General features: G+C 42.6%; 1 protein-coding gene across 6 annotated transcripts in view; it reads left to right on the forward strand.

Moving 5' to 3' along the window:
• The first annotated feature begins 10,137 nt into the window (after nucleotides 1–10,137).
• The window catches only part of TBC1D1 (TBC1 domain family member 1), a 120,493-nt gene continuing 106,966 nt past the window's right edge, over nucleotides 10,138–23,664 (forward strand). For 3 of the 6 annotated variants that reach the window (XM_075024305.1, XM_075024338.1, XM_075024332.1), the window contains exons 1-2: nucleotides 10,311–10,550; nucleotides 18,085–18,600. In XM_075024305.1, coding sequence (XP_074880406.1) covers nucleotides 18,184–18,600 — 417 coding nt within the window. In that variant the 5' untranslated portion in view covers nucleotides 10,311–10,550; nucleotides 18,085–18,183. Of the gene's footprint in view, nucleotides 10,239–10,310; nucleotides 10,551–13,574; nucleotides 13,893–15,015; nucleotides 15,277–18,084; nucleotides 18,601–23,664 lie in introns of those variants that run through there. The other 3 variants (XM_075024325.1, XM_075024317.1, XM_075024311.1) reach the window with 3 other exon arrangements.

Consider the following 23,664-nt stretch of genomic DNA (forward strand, 5'->3'; position numbering starts at 1 on the left):
AGGGAATCTCAATATTGACTTCAGTGCAGTCAGCTTTGTCACATTGCATGAAATTTCTACACGTATCAACTCCCACTGTCCTTTCCTTCTGAAAATAAAAGCTAAGGACAAATTAAAGGCTTAAAATATATAGTATTTTAGACTTTTTTCATGCATGTTAAGTGTGCTGAAACAGTGCATTTGGCATGTTGTAAATCTGAACTGATTCTCAAAAAGAAGGTAGAACTTCTTAAGACACTGGGACAGATTGATCACCAGTCCCTTTCCACGTGACCTTGTGGCAGAAAAGTCTATTAATCTGCCATTAATTCTGCTATTAATTCTGATTAAAGAAACTTTCTGTTCATGAAATCTGAAGGCAACATTACCAGTCTTTTAAAATTTTGGGGTTTGCCATCTTATTTTTGTCCCTGGAAGTATTTTGAGAGTTTGAAGTCCAACTCATGCCTTATCGTCTAGAACTGAGATGGGGAGGGATTTTAAGACCACCTATAAGAGGGAGGCATGAAAACAAGGATCTATTATTAAGGAATTAAAATGACAACTTTAGCCTTTGATATAGTCCAAATCTGAAGTACTTCTCAATAGTAGATGTTCCTTTGCTCCATTTCCTCTGCTCCCTCAGTACCTGAGGAAGTCCTCAGCTGCCCAAGACCTGGAATAATAGGTGTGTGGTACAAGTCTGTGAGACTGGAGTATGAAATGGTGCCAACACATGACAGAAAAAAGCATGCACCTGGGTCTCCGAGGTTTCTGTGATAAGTTTCAGTGTGGCAACAGCTGAGAAAAGAAATTAAGCAGGAACCTTACCCACTGCTCCCTAACTGTGCTATTGCAAAGGTTCCTCTTTTCTTCTTTCCCTGCCCCTCAGCACATGAGGTCGTGCTTTCCTTCATTTATGAAGAGGCAGCAGGGAGATGTGAAAAGAAGAACGTAAGGGGGAAGATTAAATTGAGATAGCTTCTGGAGATTGTGTACTCCTGTACTCAAGTAGAAGAACAAAGCTGAAAGGAAATAGCTCCCATGTGCTATTGCTCTGTCTTTTATACATTGATTAAAAGAAAAGAGCAGGAGGATGAGAAGCAGAATGGAAGATTGGGGCACCTGATTCTCGTAATTTGACCTTAATTTGTTCCCTCTGCCATTCCGGGTAAGAGCCTTTCTATGTGGAACATCCTCCCTCAAAGGAGCGCTGTCTTTTTGGGTCTGCAGGATAACAGTTGATGTAGGGTGTCATGTTCAGCTGCACCATCAGTTGTGGCAGAATAAGTAGAAGGATGAAGTTTGCAGGGGAAATGGAATCTGGTTTGGTAACTGTAAATTATGACTTACATTCACAGTCATAGCTACATACTTCTTATAACTGCAAAACTTTAAAGCTTTATTATCCTCCCAGGAGTCAGGTTCTCTATACAACTTGAGGATTGCACCAGTTGTGCAGCTGGGTACTGGGAAAGAACCTCCTGGAAAGCTCAAGAAATTTCTCTGCATCATGATAGGAGGGATGCATGCATTCGTGTTCAGCTATGATTTGTTTCAGCCAGCATGCAGGTGCAATTGGCTCTTCCAAGGAGTAGCACTTTTTATCTGGTGGCATTGGGCCTTTTCGCTTCTGGGTAATCATCTACTGCAACCTGGTACCAGTCCGTCACTACCGGCCTGGCACATACACTACTGAATATCCATGCCTGTCTCTAGCCCAATGTCAGACTGGGGCGAGGAGGGGGAGACACAGGTGCATGGTCCCCAGAACAGAGTAAGGGGCCTTATTTTAAGGTACTGGCTCTGTGAGAAGTGGAAGGGTGAATGTTGGGTCTATACCTGAATTTCCCTCTTGGTAGAGTTGAACATGTGGCTTGTGACTTAACCACAGGCCATCCTTGCAAAACAATGGTTTCCTGCCCAGCATTGCAGCCTGTGCTTCAAAGCAAGTGGCTTTTCACAAGCTCCCAACCCAGACTGCTCGCTGCCCTGTTAGATGATGTTGGTCAGTGCTTCCAAGACTGACTTGTTTGCGGTGTCCAGCCTCTGCGTGATCACTGTGGACTGCGGGTCAAGATTAAGACAGGCCACCCAACAGCAGCACCTTTGCTAGAAGATATAGCAGTAGGGTGCATACCATGCTGGGGTGTGCATCATCTTCCAGCATGCCAAAGGCAAAAGCTTCTTGAAAGAAAAATGCTGAAGCGAGAGCTGTAGTACACATGATAAATGTAGAACACTCCCTCAGGAGCCTAAGCAGGCAGAAAACAAGTGGTGCTACAAACCTGTGGCACATGGGGTGGACTGTGCAGCCTCCACCTGTGGCCCTGGTTTATTTGACCTTAAACTGCCGTGTGGATGGATGCAGTGCAGCTGGCTGGGCCACCTGTGTGACTCAGCTGGTGAGATCCCCAGGTGTGTGGGGCCCCAAGATGGAGAGCACAGACAGAGGAACGGTTTGGCAGGAGGCAGGCTGGGCTAGTGCCTTCAGTTTGGGTGCTGATGAGCTATACCCAGGGCAGGGGGAGCTTTGTGGATCTATACAAGCCTGCAGCCCTGGGCTTCATCAGGGGAGGTGATTCTCCCCCTCCACTCTGCTCTTCTGAGACCCCACTTGGAGTACTGCATCCAACTCTAAGGTCCCCAACACAAGACAGAGATGGACCTGTTAGAGCAGGTCCAGAGGAGGGCCATGAAAATGATCAGAGGGCTGGAACACCTCTTCTGTGAGGAAAGGCTGAGATAGTTGGGGTTGTTTAGCCTGGAGAAGAGAGGGCTCTGGGGACGCTTCATTGCAGCCTTTCAATGTGTAAAGGGAGCTTATAAGAAAGACAGAAAGACACTTTTTACCAGGGCCTGTAGCGATAGGACAAGGGGTAACAGTTTTAAACTGAAAGAAGGTAGATTTAGATTGGATATAAGAAAGAAATTTTTTGTCATGAGGGTGGTGAGATACTGGAACAATTTGCCCAGCGAAGTTGTAGATGCCCCATCCCTGGAAGTGTTCAAGTTCAGGTTGGACGGGGCTTTGAGCAACCTGGTCTAGTGAAAGATGTCCCTGCTCATTGCAGGGGTGTTGGACTAGATGATCTTTAAAAGGTCCCTTCCAACCCAAACCATCCCATGATTCTTTTCATTTGTAGCATGGGAGGTCTCGCACTTCTTTTGTTACAGAATAAGGTAAAGATTGCTTTACTGAATTCATGGGGAAGGTCTTAAGACAGTAGGATTACAGGTCCTGGATTTTTTTTTTTGTTTTCTGTATTTATTTGAACATCTCCACATGCTAGAGGCATGTTTATTTTACATCTGCCTCTACATGCCAAGCCTGGATCTGGATTTTGCTAGTATTTCCTCTCTCTAGGAAAGCCATCTGTGTTCAGCCTTGGCCAGAGTCTGTCAAGGTGCTTCACTCCTGAGGGATGCTAAGGACAACCGGATGGCCTGGTCTCTCCCCCAGGTTCCTGTGACAGGCTGGGTTTCTGCTGAGCTGTTGCCATTTTTTGTGGATCATCTACATGCATTAATTACTACTTCTGTCCTGCCTGGAGATCTCCTAGGGATGTCATCTCTCCTAGGAGCAGGCAGTCCCTGGTAGTGCTGGGGTGGATGGGTGGCCACCTGGCTGGTTCTGCTAACATGCTGATAGCACGGTCATGATGATGTTGCTGCCCCTATTGTCACTGTCTTCACCATTCTCCTTGTTCAGACCTTTAGAGGGAACCTCCTCATCCCTCTCTCATCTTCCACCTGATACCCTAAACTGGTTACCTCTACCAGGTACTGGTACAGCAAGACTGTGATTTATTGTCATCAGGCTGAGAACCCCCTTTTTTGGGCTATACAGAAGGTCTTAGGGAGCAGATGAATATGGTGTAAGGCAAGACAGAAGGGCCTTTATAGCCATCCCACAAAGGCCTATGAGAGATTGCATGCTGTACACCAAGTGGATGCACTTGGAGAACTCTGCAGGTGGCTTAGAAGTCTGGCAGTGGGGCCAGCAACGAGCTGACATATACTGAGACATCCTTAAGATGGTTTTAGAGCATCCTCAGAAACAGTACAGATACGGTCAAGATAATGACCCAATCTGTATAATTCTGTCTTCCCAGGGACAAGGAATTTACTTGCTCGATTCCCTGCTCTGTTCCAAAAAGAAGTTCACAACTTAGGGTGGGGGGAACAAAAAAAAACACCCCACAGTGGTTTATCAAGCTGATTGAACTATTACGACAAACTACAGAATTACAAGATGAAACTTGTTGCTGCTAGAGTCTTTACTAACCTTGTCTTGCATCAGAGAAAGAGGATCTAGAACTGAAATAAAGAACTGAAACAAAGGCAGTAAGAGTATACCAAAGAGAGAAGTTAGTATTGCGAGTTGGAATGGGTGTTAAACTACAGCTGCTTCACAGCTGGTCTAATTCCTCCATCAAAGTGTTGTGTAAGATAATGAAGCCAATTTAGAGATGATTAGTCCCATGACAGACATTAAAGAAACAGACAAATGTAATTTGTGAATAACCAGCCTTGACCTGGGAGCAGAGGCACTAATATTTTATCCAGAAATGGGAATTGCCATGACTAGAATAAAGAATGTTTGCAGCCCAGACTGAACTCAAGTGTAAGGGAATCCCTGGCTAGTCCTAGAGAAAGACACATCCCTAAGTTACCAAAACCATGTAAAATGAGCCTGTCTTATATAACAGATGAATACAAATAATTCTAATGAAAGTTGTAAACATTTGATCCTATAGGCAATCATGCCTATGAGACTAGAGATGAAATGCCTCTATAGCGAGAAGGAATTAAGATAGTACTAAAAACTCTGCCAAAAAAAACCAAAATGTAGACTTCGCTTGAAGGTTATTAGTTTGTTTACTAGTCACAACTTAAATCCACCCCTGAATTTTATTTTTTTCAGTAAACTTTGTGAAACAGTTTGGCTAGAAGGAAGTAAATACATTTCATCTTCCTTATAGGCTGTGACCTTAGTCCACAGCATATTATGGAAAAACAAGTATTGTACTTGAGTTGCAGAAGGATTTATTTGAAACTTTTGCTATACAACAACAAATCATACAAGGATAACTGGAATTCACTGTAAAAGAATATTTAATATATAAGCAATTATTTTAATATTGTACAAGTATGTACTTAAATCTGTAACTAATTCACCTGCAAAGTTTCTGTATATGAAGTTTCCTGCTCGCTATTGATTTTCAGAGTTCCAGTGGTTGTGGGTTTTATTTTGACACACCAACAATAAGCAAACCTTATATCCTTGTTAACAGTCACTGTGAATAGCAACATTAAAATGATATTAAATTAACATTTGTTAAGCACCAGCATAAGTCTTTACAAGATTGGGGACTTACAGGATTCTGTGGCTGAAGGCACCGGGATGCCATACATAAATCTAAAAATCTAAAAATTAATTGTAAATAAAAATAATCACCAACAAAACTGTTCTCTGCCAATAAGTACAAAAGTAATCAAAGGTAATTAAACTAAGCTGAATTGCTTTCCTTCACAGTATTTCTTTGCACTATATAAGCACACAAATTTCATCAAGGGTGGTATTTCTGCTCAGCTTCCAAGTGGAAGCCAACATTTCTCTTTTGTATAGCAATTGCCAGGTAACAGAAATGAGGTCATGTACCATCAGAACACTGTGCGTAATGGGATGAGCCTATTAAACTGTCCAATCATATCCTAACATCCACCTAAATAAAATGTAATATAAATGATGGCATAGCAACAGCAGCTTCCAAACAAAAGAAAGAGCTTAAAGTACTCACACAATCACTGGCAAATCATTTTTAAATGTATTTATGGGAATGAAGGGGAGGGAGGATTAATCATGACATCTGAAATGCGCAAAAACGCAGAGACAGCAGCAGGCAGGATCTGTAACAGTAGCTCAACTCTTTCTTGATTCTTTACTCATGATCAGTGATAACAGAAAGCCTCTTGTCTACGAAGATAATCACTAACTAATGTCACTGGCATGCATTCCTATATATATGAAGTAGGCAAATGTGCTATAATAACAGTTATCATTCAAATTTTGTTTATGAAATGTCTGGAACTGTATATAAATAGCATCTGGAGATACAGTGTCATTGGATAAGAATGTAGTACTTCATCCAGAGCTCAGTTAAGTCAAAGGACTGTGAAACAGTTAGCATCATGCCCTTAATAAGGTACTAAACAGATTTACATGAAACAAATCACAAATAAAGACTTAAGACTGTTTTATATAATAGCAATATAAATTTATCATTATGGGTAATCTGGAGGGAAGAGCACAGAGACTTATAATGCAACTGAAGCACAATGTAGGTGCCCATATTCAAATTCATAATCCAAAATGTTACTGCTCAACTGCCGCCCGACTATGGAGCAACTTGAACTCTGAAAGCATCATGAGTGGAAACTTAAACCTTCCTGTTTGCCTTGTGGTACTTCAAGGGGTGAATCCACAGTCACAGCAGCCCCAGTTTCAGCCCTCACCCATGGCCAGGCACATTCAGCGTGAATTTGTACTGACCTATGATCCTGCCACAACTGGGATCAAGTGAGTGGATGCTCCTCCTCCTTAGCCTACAAGAGAGGCTTCACTGCCTGCATGTTCTTATAGCATGCCTCATACAAACCTGTATATTCAGGTTCTGTACAAAAGGCAGTGGTGGGGTTGGCTTCGCGTTTTTTTAAAGTGTGACTGGACAAAGAGATAATGGTTAAACTGGTGTTCTTTTATACATCATGTTTGCAGGATGTGGAAAGCCCAGGCTGTTTTTCCTCCTCAGTCTGAAGAAGTTAATGTGATGGTAGTATGTTTCAGTTAGTAGGCTACTGTAAAGATAAACTAGCCTGTGAAGGAAAAAAGAACAGAGATTTACTGTTCAGAAAATCAAAAATTATTAGGAAGTCTGGTGCTCGGGACTTTCACCTGAATACAGGGATTCCAGCCCCTGGAACACATGGAAGTGTTTACTTTTTGGGGACTGGAACATATGACCCCTGTTCTGGTTCTCTTCTTGTTCTCACAAATGAACCTTTCTTCTTCCCTCCTATGTAAGTAACAGTTTCATCAGGAAGCAGAGAGAAGGAATGCTGTCCAATGTAGCCTGGAGGCTGATGATTAGGTAAATTTGATGGGAGGCAGGCCAAAAGCTCTCAGGCCCAGTAGAAAACAAACTGGTCTTCCTGCATCCTGAATAACTGACATAAAAGACAAAGTGACCTTTTTGTTCTTCAAATAAAGCACCTAAATACCTATCTTCTGGAAAGTGTGGATGTTGAATCATAAAGATGGGGGAACACATCTTGCAGACCTGATAGGTGCTAAAACCAGAAGAGAAGGTGACGTTACACACAGTCCCATCTTCTACATTTCTGCATCACGTTATGCAGTTCATGAGCTACGTAACATTAAAATACCTTTCTACTGCAAGGACAGACCATAAAGAACAGTTGCAGCTTTACCGCATGGCTATTCAGAAGCACTCTTTTGTCCCGTGAGAGTTTTTTCTCTTGTTATCACCAGTCACACCAAAGGGTGTTCATACCTAAATGCTCTGTTTCATCTGATACAGCTTTAAATGCTTTCTTGTGCATTGTTCCTAAACCTTCTCTGCAAACAATTTGATTTCTGCCATAGCAGTGTTTTAAGTCTGTATTACCAGCACTGAAATGAATGGTCACTTATATGTACACTGCTGAACATGGTGGAGTTTGCTCCACATGCTTATAGTGACCTGTGCGTTTCTCCACTGTAGCATTCGCTACATATCAAGGTGCCACGATTAGATCACTGGTCGGCCCGGACCAGGGAAAGAGACAGATAACACACACAGTGTGAGCGCCAACTTCCGGCTTTTATTGCGCAGTTAATTCTTTTTATACTAACAAGGGGAGGTGGGGTTACAGGTACATCACAAGGCTGCGACTAACCCTCTAACTTTCCGTGACAACGCGAGATCTTCCGAACGCCGACCCCTACACTCCACTCTATCTCATTAGTAATATGTTGTTCTTAATGACATTTTCACCTGTTGTTGAGCTGGTGACAGACATCAGACTAATACCGTCTAAAACCATTGACAGATCTTGTATTTTTATTACTTGGATTTTTTTGATAGTTTTAATAAAAAAGCAAAATATTCTAAAATAAAATTATCACAAAATTTTGCAAATGTGATACTAAAATTTCCTTTTTGAGGCACTCAGATACTGTATTTTTACCACACCTTACCAATAAGCATTATAGAATCTGGCTGGATTAAACAGATGAGTGACTGTTCCTGAATAGTTTTTCAAGGTGTTTGCCAAATATAAACACTTCAGGTTTCTTTTTGTTTCCTATTAACTGTAAGGAAATATTTTATGTCTACTTGAATGAAAAAAGGGGACTTTTTTCAAAATTAGAGCAAATGGAACTATTAAACCAATATAAGTGTAGTTCTTATCCAGCACATTTCACTTTTCTTAGAAAATATTGTACCAGAACATGAGTAATTTGACAAAAAACTCTTCTAGGCAAAGAGTTAAAACATGAGCCAGAGATAACAGGAAAAATAATAGAAGGCCCCATGAATGAGTTCAAGCAGAGTCTGATTTCTTTCCCAGCCATCAGTGAGGAGAAGGAAGAAAGGATTTGTATTTTTGATGCTCTAGTATTGACTTCTGTTGTTGTTCAAGGATTTTCCAAGCAGCAAGAAATAGTCTTGTAGGATTCTTATCTGTTTCATTATCACCTTCTGAAAGGCAACAGTGAAGCAGTAAAAAATGTCTTCCTAAGATCATTGGTTGGTAATTTGGGAATCCATGAGCATCGGCTGAAGTGCTGGAGCTGTCTGGGTGGGGATTGCAGTTCACCATCTTCTAGAACATGGTTACCAGAGGCATGCGATGCTCAGGCAGCAGGCTTAAAACGAGCAAAAGGACACACTTGTCTCAGATACTGAGGTTGGCAGGTGATACCTGGAGTAAGAGCATTGTCTTTAGCTGTGTCGGTTTAAAATGTAAGAAGGGCACTTTTTGCAAAGAGGTGGCAGTCCTATTCCCAAGGAATGTAAAATACATCACCAAAAAACAAGAGGCACTCCTACCTATTCCCATGTCTGAAGGAGAAGCAGCAAACCATGAACTGAGTACAGATTGGGAAGAAGTGCTTGGAGGGAATTGCTGCTTTCATACTTTGATTCACCTATCAATGATCCTATGAAAGTACACCTAGCAAGCAAAAGCCACGTAGATATAACCACCATACACTTTGCAAGTAGGGGATGTGCTTACCTACCAAAATATGACTTGTTTTTCATAATCTGGGGCAACATTGTGCTTGCATCTGACAGCTTACTTGACTCTTTCCCTCACGGCATAGCACACGTGCAGCAGCAGAGCAAATTTCCTTGAGAAAGCTCTGATTCTACAAATCTGCACAGGCTTAAAAGCAAGTAAATCAGTGGTCTTACTGCCAGGACAACTTGAAATTAATTGAGTGCAAAAGTGGTTCGCAGAATGGGAATGTAGGCTGCCTTCACCATCTGGAAAGAGCACTTGCAGAGGAGTGTAATTAAGTCTCCGGATCCATTCATTCCTTAACCTCTCTGGCAACTGAAATACCGACTAGTGCCAACCCTTACAGTGACTTTATATATGTATATGGATGTGTGGCTTCTCGTGCATGGCAGAAGTGGGAGGAAGGCTGAAGGCAATTTGCAGAAGGCGAGCCCGCAGAAGGCCGCCCCACGGCCAGAGCTGGGCCCAGACCCGAGGGGGGACTTGACCGCTTCAGCTTCCAGCTGCTGGGCTCGTTCCAGTTCTGTGAGCAAACTTCCCTTTGGAAGTGGTTCCCGCCTTACCTCCTGCACCCCCAAGTACAGCGAACCTCGCGGTCCACCCGGGCTCACTACGGCGAGGCGCCAACGACGTGCCTGCCTTCTGCGGCAAAGGAGAGCTCGTGGCAGACACACGGGACAGCGCCGCCGAAACGCTCCTCGAGTGGGACGACCCGGGCCGGCGGAAGCGGCCTCAGCTGCCCGCTGTCGCGACACGAGCGCCCGCCTGTCGCCGGCTGCCCGCCGCCGGCCACCTCTGGCGGGCGCCTGTCCCTCTCCGCCCCCCGCCGGGCCGGGGACCCGCCGCCTGCTGCTATTTTTGCCCGCGCTGGCTGAGGCGGGAGGAGGGAGGCGGCCGGCGGCAGCCGCCGCGTGTACGGCCCGGCCTCCCGCCCGGACCGCCGGCAGGTAGGGGCGGGGCGGGGCGGGGCGGGACGGGACGGGACGGGACGGGGCGGCCCGTCCTGATCGGGGCGGACAGCAACAAGAGGCGGCGAGCAGCCCGCTCGCCTGGCCCAGCCCGGCCCGGCCCAGCCGGGGCGCCCGCCGGTGCCCTAAGGCGCTGGTGTGGCCTCCCCTCCCCCGGCCCGGCGTCCGTTAGCGGCTCTCTGCCCCTCTCCCCTCAGCGGGAGGAGGGCCGGCGGCGCCTGACAGCCCGTGGCCGCTGCCCGCCGAAGGCACTTCCTTGCAGCGAGCACATCCTGCGGCGGAGAGGCGGCGGTAAGCGGTGGCGGCGGCGGCCGGTCAGCTCCAGCTCCAGGCCTGGCGGGGGGCGGCCGCGGGCCGCTGTGGGGGCCGCCGTGCCCCCGCTGCGGGCCGGCCCCGGGGCAGCGGCGCTGGCGGGGTCGAGCGGCGTTTTTGGAGGGAGGGGGGAAGGAGGAAGAGCGGCTCTTAGCCCGGAGGAAGTGAAAGAGTTGAGGCGAGAAATTAGGCGCCCCGCCACGGGGGGCGGCTGCGGGCTGGCGGGGCTGGTCCGTGCGCCGTACCCGGACTCGGAGGTGGCAGAAGCTCCGACCGGCCGAGAGGAGGCGGCTGGCGGCTCCGGCCCGGGGCCCCGCTCCCTGCCCGCGGCGTGGGTAGGGCGGGCTGCCGCCCTGCCGCCTCTCGCGGCGCGGTCGCGCCGTCGGTCGTAACGGAGCCCCCGGTGAAGTGGCGGCACTTGCTCAGGCGACAGCATTTCTGCGGGGCGGCGGGAGGGGACGGGACGGGACGGGGCGGCCGGTCGGGAGCGCGGCGGGGGCGGCGGGGCGCCGGTGCCGCGCTTCTCAGCTCGCAGGGTCCTGGGAGAGCTGGCCTCTCGTCCGAATAACCAGAAGACCTGCTTGAATTTAATCTGCGACTGACCTGATGTGCCACGGCCTGCTTTTAGTTCTTTTTCTCACTCTCGCCTGCACCTTCCTCACCCATCAATGCAAAATCTCTCGGTGTAACTCCTCCCAGAACCTGCTGCTTCTTAGAGCAACACAGCGACTCATCCCATGGGGGTAAAACTAATCTTTCCTACAGCAGCACAGTTGAGTTTAGCCTTAAAATTCCCCCACACTGGTGCAGTGGTTTTATGGCCCTTTAAATTCGTGTACTAAATTAACAAGGGAACGAGCTCTTGAAACCACGTTCATGAGAGGTATGAAACAAATGTGGTTATTTATAGTGCAGTTTGAAAAGATTGAGACCTTTGTATGCTGTGTTGTATTTGGGAGAGAGGCTAATATGGCAGATCTGCGGTAGGAACCTTTAGTAGTGCAGATGGAGGGATTTGTGCCTGCCGTTAAGCCCAGAGATTGAATGGAACATCGTGGGTCAAAATTAGTAAAAATATACATCTCCTGAATTGCAGTTACCTCTGAGCTGAGGAATATGATTATACTTTTAACACTTGTAACTGCCGAAATAGAAATTCATCACAGCTCATTTTATAGAAATGCTGAAAGTCATAGGTAATATGCAAAAGTAGAAATGCTTGCAGGTGAGAAAAATGACAGGCTGGAAGGAATGTGAAACACATTCAATGATACATAGATGACTTAGCACTTTTTTCACTTTATAATTTGGTTAACTGAAAAGTTGGGTGCAAGTGTTTTGGCTGTGGATATGCAATTGAATAAAAAGGAATGGCATTCAGAATGTAATTTACCTAGCAAGCTTTCTTTTACAAAGATTTTTTTTTTTTTTTTAGTGCATTGTGGTGGTAGAACAGCCCAATATTTTGTTCAGGTACGAATGAGGCTGACTCAGAAGACCTCAATCATCAGCATATTCATTTCTGTGGACTCTACTAAGGAAATAGCAACAGGTGTCAAGGGCAGGAACAGTGAGCTACTTTCTTCATCTGATAGTTGATTATAAACTTGTATGTTTATAATCAAGAACATATTACCATTTCACTGAAATATTTTTTTTTATTAATAGTCTATTTAAATTTTTTAACCTGTTTGAGGAGTGATGTAAATGCTGGCTCTATCGGTAAATATTTTAGGTGTGGTTATTACCACAAAACCAATTTTTTGCTCCAAGTACATGGTGGAACATTATTCAGGGCCATATCTGAAGCTGCTGACGGCATTGAAAAGAATCTTTTAAAAGTCAGCATTGAATGCATGTATATGAAAAAAGAACGGAAATTAAAAATAATTTCTGAGGCAAATTGACTTTTGGACTTCCACGTGCTGTTGCCCACAGCAAGCCGTAGCTCCAGAAGGAAACAGCAGATAATAAGTAACTATGAGATAAAAAGAACATCCTTGCAACAGAAGGGCGTGTTGTGATTCCAAGTGCCAGTTTGAGTTAAATTAAAACTATTTGAAAACTGAGAGCAACCTGTGGTATGATAGCTAAACAATCTTATTTAACTGTAGAAGACAGCCCAAAAATGTTGTTTGAAGCCTCAAAAAAAAAAAAAGAAAGATAAAGTTTGCAGCTAGCAGCCCCATAGAATGATCTAATGGATGCTGCGTTGTGATGCTAGAGAAGAGGGTCGTTTCATGCATATTGATGGAAACATAAAAGGACCACTTCTCAGCAGTGACCATATCATGACATACCTAATACATATTCTCATTTGTGTTTTTCTATATATCCTGCTAGGTGGATAGAGAAATCTGTCAGTATGAGTGAAGACAATGTAAATCTCATTCAGGGATCAGACAGAGAGGGAGAGGAGTGGTATTTAGTACTGGCTTGCGTTCCAGAGCTCTGGCTGCAGGCCAGGGCTCCTCATAATCCTTAAGTAGTATGATACTTCTGCTAAAATAATCAGCAGTGAAGTGCAGTCGGTACCAGTGCCTCTGGTTCCATTTGTCGGCATGGTTCAGCACTAATGCTGTGCAGGGAAGAGCTGAACAAATTTGTGCTCTTTAAGACCAGCTGTTTTTCACAAGACCTTGCTATATGGTTAGAAGTTTTGCTTAGCTTCTTGGAGGGGAGAAAGAAAACCAATTTACAGAAAAAAACCTGCTGACATGTCAGCAGCCTGATGTGGGGTCTTTCTGTTCAACAACTCACAGGTCAAACTCCTCATTTAATCATTGATGTGTGGAAGCTCTGACTGCTTCCTTGCTTGACGTGTCTTCTAAACTTGTGAGTTCTGCTGTGGGTCCCAGCACTCCAACTGCTACCAAACGAGGGGAAGAGCTGGAGGAGAGTGAAGGATTGCTTAGGTCAATAATTACCTATGTTCTGAACAAGAGTCTGAAACTTTTGGCCACATGTCTGTATTGAATTTAGTCCAGTCCAGAAGAAACAACAGAAGAAGGATAACTCTTCACCACTCTTTCTGCTTTTTTTTTATTTGTGTGTGTTCATTTGGTTTAGAACAATCTTCTCCCTTCTTTGTCTTTTTTTCTATATTAGTTTGAGTCCATCCCAAATCTGCCTGATTTTCCTCCAGCTGTCAAAACCTGATTTCCAGTGCCCCACCCTCCCAGGTTAATAACACAGTCTGTTCTCTGTACCTGACAAGATTCTCCTTCCTAATCTCAGAGCTGACCTGGCCCCATCTAGCTGAATGGCACCCAGAGCCTGTACCTCATCCTCATGATAAAGTCTTTGCTCTCTTGAGAGAAGGTGAGTTTTGAGGAATGCTGTCCTGCATGGTGCACAGCTGCTTAGGCATGTACCTTCATGCAGGGAGAACCTGGGGTCCAGAATGGCAGAAGTACTAATTTTTGTAGGTGTCCCCTTCATGCTGTCCTGCCATCACCCTGACTTCTCTCTGAAGGCATCCCTTGTAGTTTCTGGTGACATAAAAAAGTGAGAATTCAACTAAATTCAATTTGGGTAAACAAAAGCCCAGTATATGTATTTTTTTAAACACAGTATCAGATTTTGCTAGAACAGGACTATGAGTGTAGTGTTGCTTCCCGCCTGTGAGAAGTGGCTGGGTTGATCACAGTGAAAGAAGTTGAGGACAAAGAGCACACATATGTTCCCATGTGTATCTTTCACATTAGTGAGTCAGTCTGGTGTTTACTAGTATAGAAGGTGAGGTTAGATTTATTAGTGTGGTTTGTGTAAATACTGTATGTGCTACAGTTTGCCTGGCTGTTTTTATGCTGATGGAGCAAATACAGCTAAATCAAAGCAGGTTAAACAGTGGCAACATGAAGATACAGTTTGGAGAAGATTAACATTTCTCAGACAGCAGCAAAGCTGTTAGCTGAGGAGTGCCACTCAAGCTCTTCTCAGCTTTGAGTGCAAGGGCAATGTAGATCCTTCAGAAGATGCTGATGGAGGGGAGAAAGAGGAGCTGTCCCAATTATGTCCGTGAGCACTGGGAGAAGAATTGAAGACACTCAGCCTGTGTGTGAAGCAAAGCCTGGCAGTCTTCTCTCAGCCCAGAGTAACAGAGCTGAATGGGACTTAGAGCTGTCATGGGAAGATCAAAGTTTAGGTGGAAGGAAACAAGTGGGCAGCTTTATTTTTATGCCTTTTCTATTCTCTCTTGGGTTAAAGGTGAAATAAGCATTTGCTTTGAAGAAACTGTTAATTAGTCAGACACTTGGGAGGAAGGGGAAGCTTGTTTGAGCCTACTGTACTAATATGGATGGTAAACGGATACAGTGCCTGCAGAGCCAAGTTGTAGAGGGGATGAACTGATTGGTGGCAACCAGAGATGTGTGCAGGTGCCAAAATTCTGAGTGGCAGAGTCAGGGCAGACATGGACAGGCTCAGAGCGCAAACACTCTTTGGCCATAACATGTGCTTAATTTTATCATTGGGAATAGGGAGATGAACAGAACTGTTTTATGTCTAATTTAAGCATGTACATAAATACTTTATGGTCTTGAAGTAAAACCTAGTCCTTGGTGTAAACTTAAAGGACATTAATGCCGGCAGCATGAAATTGGTATAACTTCTGGTGGGATTTGCATGCAAATTAAGATAACAATGACAGGACGAGGAAACAAAGAAAGAATGGCTGGACAAGGGAGACGAAACATGCAGAACGGTAACATGCAGAACGATGCGGGTTAGATAAGGAGACCTTTTGATGCTGCTAAATTTGTGCTCTGAGAAACTGCACTTTTAGCCTCTCTCAATGTTAGGAAAAACCCCTAGCATTCTGACTTCTAGTTAACTGTTTTGATTTAGTATTAACTGTTATTCTTTAGAAGTAACAGATGCAGACATTGGCGTATTTATGCTGTTGACTTTGCAAGGTGTTTATTTTGTTAAAAACAGATGAATGCCAAGAAGCTTTGCATTTATATTAAATACTTTCCAGCAGTACAGTGTTTGCTGAAGTGTGACAGAGTATCGACCTGTTTTTTTTATATACTGTTCAGTCCTTAGAGTTAGCATGCAAAATAATGTATTATATTGTGATACTTATTCCTGTTTGAAGCTGCAGTGCCTTGTAGGTTTGGGGTAAAAGAGCACGGTAGATAGTGGTAATCCAAATGAAACTTCTTGTCCTTGAAAATTCGATTTAAATGAGGGTGACTTTGTTATATTTTTACATGCATTTTATTTAATTGCATTTTTTTTAAAAAAGAGTTCTGAGAAAACACAATTGAGAAATATGGTTACAAAAAGTGTGTGGCTAATAGGCCATCATTGGTGCAGTAGCTCAGTTCTGTTTTCAACTAAGAATGGAGTTTTCTTAGGCTTTCTTACCCTGAGATGATTATGTATGCCACTAAATGACAAGAACACTAAAAGCTAAAAACTCAATTTTTATGTGTTTCAGACTACACACCATTGTAGTTACGAATGAATCCAATCTTCCCTGCAGTTGCTGAACTATTTTTCATTGTTACAGTTAAGGAGGAAAAAACCCCTTGTAATAGTTTGTCAAAGAGACTGTTTTTACTCCTGACAGATGCAAAATTATGATAATTGTGTTTAGCAGTCAGTGTTGATAAGGTGTAAAAATGCTTCCTGAAGCTGCTACCCCATACAATGCAATGCATTTATATTCATCTTAAAGATGGTTGTTTTCGTGCTTGCTTGTGAAACAAACAAACAAAAAATTGAAAAAGAGTTGTAGTATAATTGAAATGAGGCATAAAAATTCTGTGTTTTCATGGCCCTTTTTCCCACACCTCCCACGCACAGACACACACACACACGCACACAGAGGTTTATAAAAAGGCTTTTAAAAAAATTGCCTCTAATGATTATTTCTTCAAACAGTGTCTTTAAAACCTGCACTGTTCGATTCTCTTGTTAAGTTTGGCATCCTTGGAACTGGTAATGTTGCCACAGAGTTCATTTGTCAAAAGATGCAGAAGTTCCAAAAAGTAAATGTACCCAAATATGTGGTTTCTGCAGTTCTCTTGTTTTTACAGTTTGCCAGTTGTTGCAGAAACATTTTTCCCCACGTGTTTAGTTTAAAATGAATTTCCATCTTGAAATTTCTTTTTAAGTTTTTTTTTTTTTTAAATCCTAAAATTTCCTTTCATTTTCAACAAGGTGAAGCTCTGTTAGGAACTCAGTTTGAAAATATTTTTACAAGGACAAATAAAGGAGAAAGTTTAATGAAAACTCATGAGAAAAATACTGCTATTTTTAATCATGTTTGTAGATGAACAAAGGCAAGAAATACTGTTGCCACAGTAAACAGATGCCATTTATTAAATACTTGTTCAAATATAATTAAAAATGTTTTGTAAGGAGTTCTTGGGACTGCTCATGTTGTTTTTAATAGGTCTTTTCATGGGAAACTCTCCAAAGGCTGAGGGTATACTAGTGTCATGGTATTTAAACATAGGCAATTATAGGCCTGTCAGCTTCTCATCAGTCTCACACAGAATAATGTAACAGCTGAAACCAGGTTCAATTAATGAGGAGTTAAAACATGGTAGTATAACAAGTGCCCATCTATGTGTTTTCATAGGCTATTTTGCGAAACCAAATTGATAGCTAAATGCAGTTACTGGATTTTGTTACTAAAACTACTAATAAGTAGCAACAGTAGTGGTAGTAGATGCTGGGTATAACAGGGTTGTATGTAACTTGGTTCCATTTGATATTTTAAGAAATGATAAAGATACAGTATCAGTGTGGCAAACATCAAGCATTCCTGGCTGGCTGACAGGCCTTGAAAAGCAATCATGAATTGTGAATCATCATCTGTTTTTTAGTGGGATGCTGTGAGGTTTGTTGCTCATCTCTGTGATCTGACAGGTTTATCAGCGATCAGGCAGTTGACTGCTGCTAGTTTTCTCAGATGACAATGATTTCTGGGGTGTTACTTAATGCAAAAGTCTGGTTGGTAACAGCCCATGATCACTTGGCAAACTATACCCAAGGAAATAATTCCATGTTAGTAGCCAAATTCAAAATCATCCACCTATGAACAAGAAAGGTGACATTCCCCCCCCCCCCCCCCCCCAAATGTGAAGGTGTCTCAGCAAGAACTGACTTCAGCCGTCTTGAAGGTCAGAATAGCTCAGATGAGTTCTTTCTGTGATAATAGGATTGAAATGGGCCAGTGTGATCCACATGTGCCTGCCCATGAAACAGAACAGGCTAGAAAGAATGTGCGTTTTTGAGTTTACTCATTAGATGGTTTACCAAGGGTTGTAAAGCAACTTTTAAATCAGGACTGACTTTTTTCCAAGCAATGTATTTAGTACTGTTATGTTTATTGGACCTGAAACAGTAAGGCCCAATGTAGGAGAAACTTGCTAGATAGGTCATGGTAGATGATCAGTATGTCTCTTCTGATGTTAAGCTATTAAATATTTGTGTTACTGACAGTGCATTTTTAATAGGGTTCCAGCACCTACATAACTATTTCTTTTCCTTTCAGAACTCTTATGTTCCTTAATCAAAGGAACTGTCCAGATACCGTCATTCCATGGAACTGAAATATTGGTGAATTAGTCCAGGTTCCCTAAAGGACTGTAAAATGGAGCCAATAACATTCAAAGTTAAAAAGTGTCAAACACCTAGTGATTTCTCAGCAAGTTTCAGTCTCCAGCTTGTTGGTTCTCTGCCAGTGCATTCCCTAACCACCATGTCAATGCTGCCATGGATTGTGGCAGAGATCCGGATGCTCAGTACAAAGTCTTCCAAAGAAGAACCTAGCGTCAGCCAGATCCGACTTTATGTTTCACCAGCAAGTTTGCGATGTGAACCAGACACAGGGAAAATCCAGCAGTGGGATCCTTTGATTTGTTCAAGTTTGTTTGAATACAAGCCACAGCATGTCCACAAACTGATTCACAACAGCCACGATCCAAGCTATTTTGCTTGTCTGATAAAGGATGGAGCAGCAAATCAGCGAAGTATCTGCTATGTATTTAAAGCTGATGATCAGACAAAAGTAAGTAAAAAGAAAAAAAAAGCAAAGTAAGCAACTCCAGAGTTGCTTTTGTGCTGTTTGAAACCTTTCACTACAGTGTAAGACCTTAAGGTTGTATTTACAATTAGAGACTGGATCTTGCTAAAACTTACCAACAAGCATCACTTTACTTGATATAAATGGTTCAGTTAAATTTGAACTGCTCAGTATGTGAAGTGAAGGGTGTGTAAATCTCCTACAGGATCAGAGCCTGAATTTCATCAGCTTAAAAAACACTTTAGTTTGGGATATGGGCTGAAATCTTGGCCCTCAAGTCAGTGAGAGTTTTTCCGTTGATGTCACTAGGGCTAGGATTTCACCCTTGAGTCACTATGAACTTTATCTAATCCTACAGTTGGACCTCTCAAATTTCTGTTTTCCTGAGTCGAGACCTATGTGACTGGGAAATAGAGATACCTCCTTTCTCAGAAGGAGGACGGGGTAGGGTGAAGCCTCCTTATGTAGCATACTTCCCCACAGGATACTGTGGAAACTTCTTCCTAGCTCTGTAATCCATGGAGCCTGGCAGGTGATACTGGAGAATGAGAGAGAGGCCACAGCACAGTGATGTGACTCTGACATGCAGGCTTGCTGCTGCATGGTGTGAGACAGGAGTTGGGTGTGCATGTCTCATGCTGTAGGTGAGATTTGGCTCAGTCTGCATTTCCTAGGAGCAAATTCTGTCCTTGGTGAAAACACGGAAGCATTAAAAATAGTCGATCTCTTCTTTTTGTTTGAGAGTAATGTGAGACAATAGCTCTTGTGAAGGAGTAAGATGAGTAGGATTTGGCACAAAGCTGTTGTGATCTACTGGGGACAAAACAGTGACATATCCTTCACCTCTTCAGTGTAGACTCTAGTTATAATGTTGGAAAACAGCATCTTGCTACATGCTGCTCACTTGAGTCATAGGAGATGTCCTGCTGAAGCACCTTGGAGGTATTATGTGAATATACACTGCACATGGGATTTATGCCAACCTGCCCAATAGCAAAACATTGTACAGTTCTAAATCCGTGGTCTCAAGCTTAGAGCTCAAAACATATGGAAACAGCTTTAGTTAAATCCCCCAAGATAAAAAGGCAGTTCCGGTAAATTAGAAGGCAAATATGTTGTAAATCATAAGCATTCAAGTGAGAAATCCTGTCAAGTTAAAATTTATGTATGTAAGGGAGCAGAAATAAAGAATAGATGTTTCAGAACCTGGTACTGAATAGAAGTTGGCAAATGCATTTTGCAGTTTGCTTATGCACTTATTTTTGCTTGTGATTTTACAGGATTATGGTGAGTACACAGCACTGATCAGCTCCAGTACATTTTCTTTTGCAACAAAAGATTTAAGTACTTTTTCCACATGTTTGATCAAATTCCTAGATGTGTTTGAAATGAAAGAGAGCAAAATAAGTCTCTAGTTAAATTTGCAGCTGTGTCTACATGTTTTTTGAAATAAGACCCAGAATTTTTGGATGCCTATTTTAACTACTTAGCCCCAGATACACACAGCTATCTGTCCTTTCAAAAACTACTCTTCACCTGGTCTCTTAACTTGCTTTGATTGCAAGGGTGGTTTCTCTTGACTTTTTTTGCAGGCTAGGTTCCTAATTAGGAGGTAGACATCTAATCAGCATTTGTGGACCTATGTTTTAACAAAAGGATAACAGAAATGCCAAGTGTTCTTATCTTCTAAAGTGAGGCCCTGCCTGTTTTACTTAAATTCAGTATAATTTCTGATTAATCAACCTTTTAAGTAAGTCCCTTATGCTTTATAGGGTGCTATTTTTTTTGTTTATTTATTTTGTTACAAATTGAGGGAGCTAAGTATGTGAGTTGTGATAAAGAATTTAGCACTGTGTTGCTACAGCTTATGTTCAACTTCAGAAGAAACAAATTTTAGAAATTGAACCTTTGCAGCCCGTGTGACTCAGCAGACTCTTGTGCTGGCACTCTTGCTCCTGAGGACTCTTTTTTTTCTATTAGCTTCAGCTATGTAAAAGAGACACACTAGTCCAAATAGGTTGAGTCACAGAGTTTATGTGTTCATAATAAGTCTTTACCCAGCAATCTTGGACATCCAAATTTTTGTGATAATTGTACTTCATCTATTTTTATTTGAAAAAAACCCAACTGGTTACTAATTACAATAATATTGTAAACTGCAAGAGCCACAGTTCATTGTATCTGCATAGATAAATCAGTAGTAGGGCTATATTGACAGAGAGTTCTTGGATTAGGTCAGGTCTGACTGAGGATTTGAAGTAGAAAGTACTTTGTGGCTTTGCAAATAAGTTCTGAGTATATCCCCACCTTAGGATAAGTAGAATAAAAGAAGGCAGAAGCATGTCTGTGGGAGAAGTAGACTAGGAAAATTAGTATGTTAAGATGAAAGCAGATGAGTAAAAGACTAAACAGTGAAGGCCTTTGAAGAGGAGGACAAGAAACTTGAACTGCATGCAAACAGAGGAATAGCACTGGAGATGGTAAAAGTACAGAAAACCAGGAATGGTCAGGCTTTTAGCATCAGCATTGCAGATAGACTGCAGTCCATTAACTGTAGTTGTACTCCTTTATATATACAAATTGAATGAGAACATATACTTGATTAGTGAGAGATTACCTTATTGTTTAATACGAAAGCATTTTGTTAATGGGAGGTGATTTTTTGCTGGGTATAATTATTTCCATTGTATCATCATGGCAGTATACAGCTCACTTTCCCTGCTGGTATAGCAGTAAGTAGGGAAGGATGAGAGAAGCCTTCCTGGCAAACTGCTCCTTGGCACATTATTTGAAAGCAAACACATGTGTATAGAGATCATTCCACTCCACTTAGTACTAAGAGGACAAGTTTACACTGCCTAGGGAGAGCTTCTGTTACGGATTAGAGTTCCCTTTCTAAGCAGATGTGTCAGATATGGGATCTGGAGCCTTCCTTCCTTCTTGTATAACCTCAGTAAGTTTCCACTAGTTACAAATAGTGGAGCTTCTTATCCCTTCACCCTCATCCTGTGGACATTCTGATGGGGCCTCCTGATTGAGTAATTTCTGTCTGAGGGTGGGGCTGAAGCATTAATGCATATTCTTTGTAGGTGTTCAGGAATGGAGCTGGATTCAATTATATTGCCTGCAGGGAGCTTATGAAGACTACTGATAGGTCATAGATGGGGATTATGCATATTGTGTTGAGTAATGGTGATGGAAGCTGAAGAAAAATTAACTCTCCAGTAAATCTGTGCTTGCAGGATAGCACCTTCGTCATTAGAATGCAACCTTGTTGAACAGCTTGGCCAGAGTGCTTGTGTACTGTAGGAGTGTGATGGCTTAAATGAAAACATAGATGCTACCAGCCTACCTATCTTCCCAGCGGCCTGTGGTCTCACATTTGCTTATGTTCTACAGAAATGTGATGCTATTGACATTGTTGTTGAAATACATTAAAAATTATTGGCATTTTTGTCCTACACTTGAGATGTGCTAGTTCAAAAGTGTTTGGAACTGTACATGAGGTGTGCTGTTGCCTTCATGAGCTCATTCTCCACAAACACAGCACTGCACTCCTTCTGTAGGACACCTTGCTTTAGCATGTCGTTTACTTGGAGAAATGAAAGAGATAGATAATGAGAAGCTAATGGCATACTGTCACTCCAGCAGATACAAAATAGCCAAAACATTACAGAGGAAGACTAATTTCTGTTCTTATTTTCAGTTTGGAAAAGTAATTCCACATGCCATTATGTTGATCTTTCTTTGGTGTATCAAATGATTTGTTTTACTTAGGTATGTTTAATCTTATCTGATGGATGTTTTGGCTGGCAAATAAAATACTGGTTACTAGTTTATCTGATAATGCCCTGGGCTTTTTTAGATTTAAGGCAAGTTAAGGTTGTACTGTCCTTTATTATACTTTTATTTTTATTGTAAAAAAAGAATAACAGTTCTAAACAGCTTCACAGAAGTCTTGAGTCAAAGAGGGCATTCAGTACCTCAGCCTTTTCCATGTCCTGTGCTCCATTCAGCAGCAGGCCCAATTTTCCCTAGTCTTTCTTTTGCCCTTCTTGTTGCCCTTGACACCCCTTGCCAGATTCAACTCCAGGTGGGCTTTGGCTTTCCTAACCATGTCTCTGCATGCTTGGACAGTGTCAATGTATTCCTCTCAGGTTACCTGTCCCTGCTTCCACCCTCTGTATTCTCCCTTTTTATGTTTGAGTTTTTCCAGGAGCTTCTTGTTCATCCATGCAGGCATTTTTTCTTGGTCATTTGGATGGACTGCTCTTGGGCTTGAAGGAGTTGGTCTTTGAATAACAACCAGGTTTCTTGGACCCTCTTTCCTCCAGGGCCTTTATTCCATGGTACTTTTTCAAGCAGATCCCTGAAGAGGCCAAAACCTAGAGGATTTGAGGGAGAGCCTAGAAACTTGAGCCTGATGTCTTGTAAGGAGAAATATTTCTGTGACATTATCAATGACCGATGCAAAACTAGAGTATGAAGAAATGTAAACAGTTCAGTTCAGATTTTGAAAGGGTTAAGTTTAGTTCTTCCCCCCCTCTCCCAAGAGTTTGGACACAAGTTGTCATAATAGCCTGTAATATATGCTTGTGTTTACCAGAACTGTTAATCCTATAATGGCAGAACACTGGATAGAACTGTTCTTTTCTATTTTATAGAGAATATTGCTCATGATTTAAGTAGGATCACAGCTGCACAAGACATGCACGAATCTGCTTCTTCTGAATCTTCATTCTGTAGTGTCATAAATCAGGGACAGCTTTTGGCCCAGGAACTGGGCTTTTGGCAGCTGCAGGAATGTTGCAGGGAGGGTTGCAGTGCCCATATGGTTGCAGGGGACTGGGACACGTGCTTGAGACCTGAGCCTGCTCATTGACTTTGCTTGTGCCAAATCTGCCCCATAGCAGCCACAGATAAGCCCATCTCCTTAACACTGAGGCACTTTTTAAAATGTAGCACTTGCCCTGTTGTTGAGCTGTTTGGTTACAACAGTGGTCTCTACTTTTGTCGGAGGTCTTCATTTTTTTTTCAGCCACCAATTGC

The sequence above is a fragment of the Buteo buteo genome, chromosome 1, assembly GCF_964188355.1.
Source record: "Buteo buteo chromosome 1, bButBut1.hap1.1, whole genome shotgun sequence".
NCBI classification, from domain to species: Eukaryota; Metazoa; Chordata; class Aves; order Accipitriformes; family Accipitridae; genus Buteo; species Buteo buteo.